Source organism: Bison bison, unplaced genomic scaffold, assembly GCF_000754665.1.
Source record: "Bison bison bison isolate TAMUID 2011002044 unplaced genomic scaffold, Bison_UMD1.0 scf7180017864249, whole genome shotgun sequence".
NCBI classification, from domain to species: Eukaryota; Metazoa; Chordata; class Mammalia; order Artiodactyla; family Bovidae; genus Bison; species Bison bison.
This window is the reverse complement of record NW_011494821.1, coordinates 3,094,746-3,104,196: the sequence shown is the minus strand read 5'-3', so window position 1 is coordinate 3,104,196 and position 9,451 is coordinate 3,094,746. Positions and strand designations below refer to the sequence as shown.

The window sequence follows — 9,451 nt, the reverse complement described above, 5'->3', positions numbered from 1 at the left end:
GTCTTGGTGCATCTGAGTATTTCCTACAAAGGTGACCTTTTCCGTATAAGATTTAGGGCTGCAGATACCTGGGAGCTGGCATTCCCATTCTTAGATCTTCACTATCTCTGCCTCTCTTGATGAACACTTGTCTGTCCTACTCAAATGCCACCTCCTCACTGTAGCCTTCCCTGGCTGCTGGGACAGTTCAAACAAGTTCTCTGAGGGCAGATATTTAGTTGTCTGTTCCTATTAGGCATAGCAGACAACTAAACATCTGTCCTCAGAGAACTTGTCATCTAGTGGGAAGACGAGCATCACAGCAGCAAAAGTCACTGTAATAGCAGCAAATGAGGGCCATGTTCCAAATGAGGGTTACAAGAGATGGAGGAGAGAGAAATTCATGTGGGCTGAAGAAGTCAAGAAAGGAGGTGGGAGCTGAGAGAGGAGCACTGGCATATACACACCAGCACGTGTGAAATAGACAGCTAATGGGAAGCTTCCCTATAGCACAGGGAGCTCAGCTTGGTGCTCTGTGATGACCTCGGGGGGTGGGATGGGGGGGTGGGAGGCAGGCCCAAGAGGGAGGGGATATATGTATACACATAGCTGATTCACATTGTTGTACAGCAGAAATTAAAACATTGTAAAGCAATTATACTTCAAAAAGAAATAAATACATATTTTTAAAAAAAAAGGAAGGAAGCAGGGCTTCCTGGAGGAGGTGAACCTGGGGCTGGGTATTGGGGTGGGGTAGGAAGAGCGCAGCAGGTAGGGAGCCATGGCAGGAAAGGCATGCGAGAAAGGTGTAAGCCAGAGACAGCGACAAGGGCTTCCCTGGTGGTGCAGTGGTAAAGAATCTGCCTGCCCATGCAGGAGCCACAGGTTCGATCCCTAATTTGGGAAGATCCCACATGCTGTGGGGCAACTAACCCCTGGGCCACAACTACTGAGCCTGTGCTCCATGACAAGAGAAGCCACCACAATGAGAAGCCCGTGCACCGCCACAACCAGAGAAAAATCCATGCAGCTACAAAGACCCAGCACAGCCAAAAGTAAATAAATAATTTTTTTTAATGATGGAAGTGGCAAATATATTTGTTAAAAAAAAAAGAGAGAGAGAGAGAGAGACAGTGACAAGACCATGCTGGCTGGGGTTGGGAAAGGGAATAATGTGGAAGCAGCCAGAGCTGAGGTTGGAGAGGAATCCTGGGAGCCCAGCTGGAAGGCTTTGGGTGCCAGGCTGAGTGGTTCACACCATATCCAGTGGGCAATGGGGAGACTGGCAGGGCAGCAGAGATGGGTGGAAACAGCATGCCCAGGAATTCCTGGGGCCCTTATAGGTCTGGCTTTCTCTCTCTTTCTCTCTCTCTAAGGCTGCTGTTCCAGCCCACAGGAAACACGCTGAAGTCTCTGGGCAGAGATGGGTAACGGTGTATCTGTCCCTAAGACCAGTGACCTCTGGCCAGGAAGGGGACCAGCCCACAGACTCTGCAGACAGCCCTGAGACCTGGCACACTGCCCTCCAGGTGACAAACCCAATGCTCCCCTGCTGCCTTCTCACCGTGGGTTCTATTTTCCTCCCCACCCGACTCCACTCTGCCTTCCAGGGAAGAAGCCACATGTTCACTCTTCCCCTTACCTGAAATTCTCTTCCTATTCCCAAGTCTCTGTCTGATGATCTCCTACTCACTCTCCCAACCCCAGTTCAACCCTTCACTTTGGAATCTTCCTTGAATCAGCCAAGTAGAGGAAATCATTCCTATTTTGTTCATAGTTAGTACTGCTTCTTACACGATGCATGCATGGAGGTCAAGGACAAAGACTGACCTACCTTCATAGTCCGAGAGACCAACACAGCACCTGACCCAAAGCAAGCACTTGATAAACTCACGTGAGGTGGGCTGTTGAACTGTTGAGTGCCACACAGCCCAACTCCAGCTAGAGCACTGTGTCCAAAAACACTGACGATGTAGAGGGTAACCAGAACGGAAAAAGACCTGGAAACGGAGTCCTATAAGGAAGGATCCACGGCACCAGGGTGTTTGGACTGGAGAAAAGAAGACTCAGTGGACCTCGAACAGATTTCTTCGAACACGATGTGAAAAGAGGCAGAGAAAGCAGATTTGGTGTGTGGCCCCCAGCGGCCAAAACTGGGGCCACTTGTGGAAGTTACAGGGAAGCAGGTTTCAGATGAGATTAAGAAAAAACATACTTAAATAACTAAAGCTTCCCTGAGCTGCCAAATAATATGTGGTGAATTCATGAAAGGCAAACATAGTAAGGTGTCTTGTGAGAAAATTTCAACTGGTATTCAGATGGACTGGGTCTCAATTCTGCCCCTAACTACTGGTTTTACTAAGCTAATGATGAGGATGTCATTGAAGATATAGATGCATAGATTGTTGTTGTTGTTGTGTTGTTGTTTAGTCACTGATTCATGTCCGACCCTTTTGTGACCCCATGGACTATATGTAGTCCTCCAGGCCCCTCTGTCCAAGGGATTTCCCAGGCAAGAATACTAGAGTGGATTGCCAATTTCCTTCTCCAAGGGATCTTCCTGACCCAGGGACAGAATCCACATCTTCTGCATTGGCAGGCGGGTTCTTTACCACTGAGCCACCTGGGAAGCCTGGATAGACAGATGGTAGATAGATAGATACTTGATAGATGATAGATGACAGTCTTTAATGCCTATTATGTGCTGGGCACTGTGCCAAGTATTTTAGATTTATTACCCACCCTATCCTCACAACTGTGGAGAAGGGAATGGCAACCCACTTCAGTATTCTTGCCTGGAAAATTCCTTGGACAGAGGAGCCTGGTGGGCTACAGTCCATGGGGCTGACAAAAAGTGGGACACGACTGAGTGATTAAGTACATCCTCACAACTGTAGCAGTAGCAACTAATATTTTTCTCACTTAAAGAAGAAGAAACTGAGGCTCAGAGAGCCCTAAATGATAGATCCAGGACTCAAAATCAGGTCAGATCTACTCCAAATCTTGAGACCCCCCAGTGCCCAGAACACCCCTCTGAGACTAAATTTCTAGGATTATCGGATGAGCAGTGTGGTCCCTACACCATTTTAGCAAGCATAAGTTTTAAAAAATATTCATATTTTAAAACATGCAGAAATCTACCTAGGGGTGCCAGAATTTACGTTGGGCTGTCTCCTTTCTCCTCTCAGCGCCCCCACCGTGGCGGCCACTCCATGGCTCTAGCCAACCTCACCTCCCGCCCAGAGTTCCTCCTCCTCGGCCTGATGGACGGCACAGACATCCACCCGCTGTTGTTCCTCCTCTTCCTTGGCGTCTACCTGGTCAATGCCCTGGGCAACCTGAGCATGGTGGTGCTGGTGAGGTCCGACGGGGCCCTCCGCTCCCCCATGTATTACTTCTTGGGTCACCTGAGCCTCGTGGATGTCTGCTTCACCACCGTCACGGTCCCCAGGCTGCTGGCCGGCCTGCTCCACCCGGGCCAGGCCGTGTCCTTCCGGGGCTGCTTTGCCCAGATGTACTTCTTCGTGGCTCTGGGCATCACCGAGAGCTACCTGCTGGCGGCCATGTCCTATGACCGCGCGGCGGCCGTGTGCCGGCCCCTGCACTACGCAGCGGTCATGACCCCCGGGCGCTGCATGGCGCTGGTGGGGGCGTCCTGGGCCGTGGCGCACCTGCACTCGCTGCTGCACACGCTGCTCATCTCCAAGCTCTCCTACCCGCGCGCCACCCCCGTGCGCCACTTCTTCTGCGACATGACAGTGATGCTGAGCTTGGCCACCTCGGACACGTCGGCCGCGGAGACGGCCATCTTCTCCGAGGGCCTGGCCGTGGTGCTGACCCCGCTGCTCCTGGTGGCCCTGTCCTACGCGCGCATCCTCGTCGCGGTGCTGGGGGTGCGGTCGGCAGGGGGCCGGCGCCGCGCCTTCTCCACCTGCGGGGCCCACCTGGTGGCGGTGTCGCTCTTCTTCGGCTCCATCCTCTCCGTCTACTTCCGGCCGTCGTCTGCCTACTCGGCCCGCTACGACCGCCTGGCCAGCGTGGTCTATGCGGTGGTTACCCCGACCCTGAACCCTTTCATCTACAGCCTGCGCAACAAAGAAGTCAAGGGCGCCCTAAAAAGGGGGCTCCGATGGAGGGCTGCACCCCCAAGAGGTGTGAGGGCAGGTCTGGACTCACTGGCATCTCAATAATAATGATTACAGAACTCCACTCTCCCATCCCCCTCCTTTTTATAGCTTTCCAAAATCCGAGCAACGTTTAATCCCGCAATGTCTTATTTCTTGTTAAATTAAAAATTAGATCTGAAGCCAACGGGACAAGATGTTTATTCAAGGGGATGGGGATAGAGCAATAAGCCAAATTCATTTCTGTATTGCCTGAATGTCTAAAATAGAGTCTACTTCTAAATTTTGGGAAAATGGAAGGGGAACAAGCAGCTGAGGAGGAAATGAATCTTGTGGAGAGGGCGGGGGGCGGGGGAGAGTGACCAGCAGCAACCCTGTGGGTGGAGAAGAAATCGGAGAAACAGAGAAGGTTTAAGGTTTTTTAAGTGGTTTTTTAAAGATGCCTTGCAATGTAGTCCACATCCCTACAGACTCCTTTTCTAGAAACTTTGGGAAAGAACTAGTTATTTAAAGAGATAAATATTCTGAGGGGCTTCCCTTGTGGCTCAGCTGGTAAAGAATCTGCCTGCAATGTGGGAGACCTGGGTTGGAGACCTGGGTTCGATCCCTGGGTTGGGAAGATCCCCTGGAGAAGGGAAAGGCTACCCACTCCAGTATTCTGGCCTGGAGAATCCCATGGACTGTAAGTCCTTGGGGTCGCAGAGTCGGACACAACTGAGTGACTGAACAATAACAACAAATATTCTGAAGGCAAAATACTCAGCATTGAGAATATAAAAAAGAAATGACCACTCTTGTTTAATTTTGGAAGGAGTTTACTTGAGAAGAATTCCTTGGAGGTGGTTTTGACAGTTTCTATCCAATTAAAAATGCTCATATCCTCTGACTGAGTATACCCATTTCTGAAAATATGTCCACAGAAACACAGCATAAGTCCACAAAAAGCATGTGAACCAGTAAATAAAATCGAAGCATTATTCAAAATAATAAAAAACTGAAAACAACCCAAATGTCCACCAAGAATAGATTATTTAAATAAATTATGATAAATAACATCAATTTAACAAAACATTACATAGCTTCTAGAAGAGTTATATGTCCTTACGTGAAATGATGAATTCAGAACATATTTTAAGTGATAATGAGAAAATGGCAGCTACAATTTAGTCCTATTTATTTATAATATATACAGTTAGTCTGTGCATAGAAAATAACTGGAAGAGTATGCCCCAGCTTTTAACTGCCATCATGGAGGGGGTGAAGAACAATGGAGGACCCACATATTCCACTTTATTACTTATTTCTTTGTTTGGCTATTTCATGGTAAGAATGTATTATTTTCAAAATCAATAAAATTTTTTAAGAAGAAATGAAGTAAAAGTTGGCATTATTAGGAACACTTTTTTAAAGGTGAGATCTTTTAAGACATAAATTCTTTTCAAGAAACACATCAATGCATGCAAATCAAATCAATAGATATATATTCTCTATATCTAGCAGATTCAAGGCACTGAGTTAGGCACCAGACACTCGTAATATACTTGGTAAGAAAAGAAGTAAACAAAGAAAGCACCAGATAATTTCAGCATAATATTCCAAAGGAAAAAATCTACCTCAGAGTCATAAATAGACTTTAGTCCTTCTGTCTCTATTTGTGTTACCTTGGGCAATAGGTGAGCCACCACTTTAATGTCTATAAATTAAACAATTCATAACAGAACTCTGTGGTTCAATCCATATGATTTTAATTCAAAAGACGAATTCTCATCTAAAACATAGATACTACCTTGGACTTCCCTGACAGTCCAATGGTTAAGACTTCGCCTTCCAATGCAGGGAGTATGGGTTCAATGCCTAGTCAGGGAGCTAACATCCCACATGACTCATGGCCAGGAAAAAAAAAAAAAAAACATATAAAAAAGAAGCAACATTGAAACAAATTCAGTAAAGACTCTAAAATTTTTTAATTACAAGTAAAATAAAAATATAGATAGTACCAAAAGAAGTAGGGCTTCCCAGGTGGTGCTAGTGGTAAAGAACCTGCCTGCCAATGCAGGAGACTTGAGAGACTCAGGTTTGGTCCCTGGGTTGGGAAGATCCCCTGGAGAAGGGCATGGTTGCAAGATCCACTTCAGTATTTTTGCCCCAAGAATCCTTTGGACAGAGAAGCCTAGAGGGTTACAGTCCCTGGCGTTGCAAAGTGTAGGACACAACTGAAGCGACTTAGCACAGCACACGTCAGAAGTAATTAACTTGCCATTAACTGACAAATGATTGGTACAGTTAAAGGAAACAGAGATAATTTTAGAATGTGGTCATTAAATGGATGAATCAATCAACACCTGAAAATGAAATTAAAAACTGAATAGATTAGCAAGGGGGGAAATGATGCTCCTGGAGAATAAAGTTACAAGAGTAATACATAATAAACTGGAAGATATCCTTCATGGAGTAGACATGTTTGGCAGAAGTAAAAGTACAGAAATGTTTGAGAAATTTGGATTTGTTTCTTAGAGAATTAGGAACTACTATACTGGACAGAGGAGTCTGGTGGGCTACAGTCCACAGGCTTGCAAAGAGTCAGACACAGCTTAACAACTAAACAACAACAATATATTCCTTGAGTGCAATAAACACCAAAATACAGTGGTATTTATTCAAAATTGAATAATAGTCATTGAGTGTCCACTACACATCACGATGCATCACAATCAAGATTCAGTGACAAACCCAAGAGGCACAATGTAACCTGCCTGTAATGGCATTTGGGGGAAACTCTTCTTGTGGGTGCTATGGACGCTGCACCAGCAGCACCAAGCTTGGGTGCTACCTAGGCTGTTTAGACTACTACTAAACAGTATTACACCTACTGTTTGAAAACATCCTTTAATCTTTAAAGTCACTGGTTGAAAAAAAAGCTAATTGTCCATTTTGAAAAGACTCTTCTCAGGGCTCCCTTTATGTCTTGATTCCTCAGGCTGTAGATGAAGGGGTTCAGCATGGGGGTCACCACAGTGTACATCACAGCCATGACAGTCTCTTTAACAGTAGAATTGTTAGATGAAGGGCAAAGGTAGAGGCCAATGATTGTCCCATAGAAGAGAGATACCACGGAGAGGTGGGAGCCACAGGTGGAGAAAGCTTTGTGGATACCCCTGGCAGAGCGGACCTTGAGGATGGAGGACACGATTCGTGCATAGGATGAAAATATCAACAGGAATGGAACAATAATGACAAGCCCTCCCAAGATAAAAATCACTGTTTCATTTATCTGAATGTCAGAGCAGGCCAACTTTAGCAGGGCTGACATGTCACAGAAGAAGTGGGGGATCACGTTATCAGCACAGAAAGACAGCCGAGCCATGAGCACGGTGTGCAACAAAGAAACGCAGATGGTCAGCACCCAGGACAGCACCAGCAGGGAGAGACAGAGCCTGGGGCTCATGATGGCGGTGTAGTGCAGGGGGAAGCAGATGGCCACGTAGCGGTCATAGGCCATGGCCACAAGGAGGAAGCTCTCCAGGTCTGCAAAAAGCAGGAAGAAGTACATTTGTGTCAGGCAGCCAGCATAAGAGATGGACGGGATGTGGCTCTGCATGTCCTGTAACAATTTGGGCATTGTGACAGAGGAGAAGCAGAGGTCAGAGAAGGACAGGTTACTGAGAAACAAATACATGGGTGTGTGGAGGTGGGGGTCCAGGCAAATGAGGACGAGGATGAGAAGGTTCCCCAGGACGGTGGTAACATACATGGCCAGGAACAGAGTATAGAACAGGTCTTGCTGATCAGGTCTAATGGGCAGGCCCAGGAGGAGGAAATCTGAGACGACTGTTTGGTTTCCCATTTTCATGCTGCTTTTGGTTTACCTTTTGAAAATTAAGAACAATCTGTATGAAAGTATAAGCCTAAATATATATATATTTGTTGCAGAACTTTCAAAAATATTTTCATTAAATGCCCATAAGTCATAGCAGTTGTTTACTACTTTATTTGAAATCTCCCAAGTATGTAAATAAATATTTATGTAAAGGAAACAACAAACACATATGAAATTATGGGTCAAATTCAATCAAATTTCAAAATTCTCTATGAATGTTCCATAACAGAACCGTGGATGGGGTCAGAGCAACATGATCTGAAAGTAGACAGGAAGTAGAATAAGTCTGTATGCCTCTCACTTAGGGATACAAACAGTATAATGTCAACCAGAAAATTAGTCACCATCTTCACCACTCAGGAATGATGCTGATGGTGAGTAAGATGATGGCGCTTGTGGTAGTGATGACGATGGTGATGGTGATGATGATGACTGATGACAGTGGTAAGAAGAGCATGAAAACGTTTGTCAGTGCTTGCTCTTGCTAAACACTGGGATCAAAGCATAATATGTACTGACTCATTTACTCTTCACAGCAACCCTATGAGATAGGTACTGTGTGTGTGTGTGTGTGTGTGTGCATGTGTGTGTGTGTGTGTTAGTAGCTCAGTCGTGTCCTACTCTTTGCGACTCCATGGACAGTAGCCCACCAGGCTCCTCTGTCCATGTTATTCTCCAGGCAAGAATACTGTAGTGGTTTGCCATTTCCTTCTCCAGGGAATCTTCCTGACCCAGGGTTCAAACCTGAGTCTCCTGCACTGAAAGCAGATTCTTTACTATCTGAGCTACCAAGGAAGCCCCTGAGATAGGTACTACTATTTTCATTTTTTAGATAGAAAATAAATAACTTGCCGAAGGTCACATACCTATTAAGCAACAGATATGGGACTTAAATCCAACAGTCTAACTTCAGAGCTTAACTTTTAGCCAGGAGGGTTTCCAGAACTGGTTACACATTGCAGATGAATATATATTATTGAGAAAAAGTCTTATGGAAGAGAGCACAGGAAGAATGAGTTCTGAGAGTAAATTATTCTGCGAGAGGGAGTGGGAAATGCGTGGGGTTTTGTTGTTGTTGTATTTTGGCAGTGCTGGGTAGCTTGTGGGATCTTAGTTCCCTGACCAGGAATCAAGCCCTGGCCCTAGGCAGTGAAAGCATAGAGTCCTAACCACCGGACAGCCAGGGAATTCGGGAAGTGTTTTTATTTGTACATCTGAACATTAAAGAGAGATACTTGCAGTCAACTTCAGAGTACCCATAAATACAACCACCTTTTCCTTTTGGTCAGAGAACAGAGCAGGAGGGCAAACAAAAGTCTCGCCTTGGTGGACACGAACAAAAGCAGCAGAAACCAGAAAAAATGAGAGGCAAATAAATCAATTCAAGGAGTGGATAATTAAATGATCCTTGAACTCTCTCAGTCTGTGAATATCTCAAAAATTGTGTCTGGAATAATTGAGACATTGATCT

The 9,451-nt window shown here is 45.7% G+C and overlaps 2 protein-coding genes across 2 annotated transcripts; one reads left to right on the top strand and one right to left on the bottom strand.

Annotated features, from left to right (window-relative positions):
• Positions 1–3,191: 3,191 nt before the first annotated feature.
• On the top strand, positions 3,192–4,169 carry LOC104994060 (olfactory receptor 1L6-like). Its single transcript, XM_010847518.1, has one exon. It carries the CDS (start codon positions 3,192–3,194, stop codon positions 4,167–4,169), a length of 978 nt encoding a protein of 325 aa, XP_010845820.1.
• Positions 4,170–7,002: 2,833 nt separating this feature from the next.
• LOC104994059 (olfactory receptor-like protein DTMT) lies at positions 7,003–7,953 on the bottom strand. Its single transcript, XM_010847517.1, has one exon. The coding sequence runs from the start codon at positions 7,951–7,953 to the stop codon at positions 7,003–7,005; it is 951 nt and encodes a 316-aa protein (XP_010845819.1).
• Positions 7,954–9,451: the final 1,498 nt, after the last annotated feature.

Excerpts from the sequence above, each read along its gene's own strand:
- LOC104994060 (XM_010847518.1), top strand. The coding sequence starts at position 3,192 with ATGGCTCTAGCCAACCTCACCTCCCGCCCAGAGTTCCTCCTCCTCGGC.
- LOC104994059 (XM_010847517.1), bottom strand. The coding sequence starts at position 7,953 with ATGAAAATGGGAAACCAAACAGTCGTCTCAGATTTCCTCCTCCTGGGC.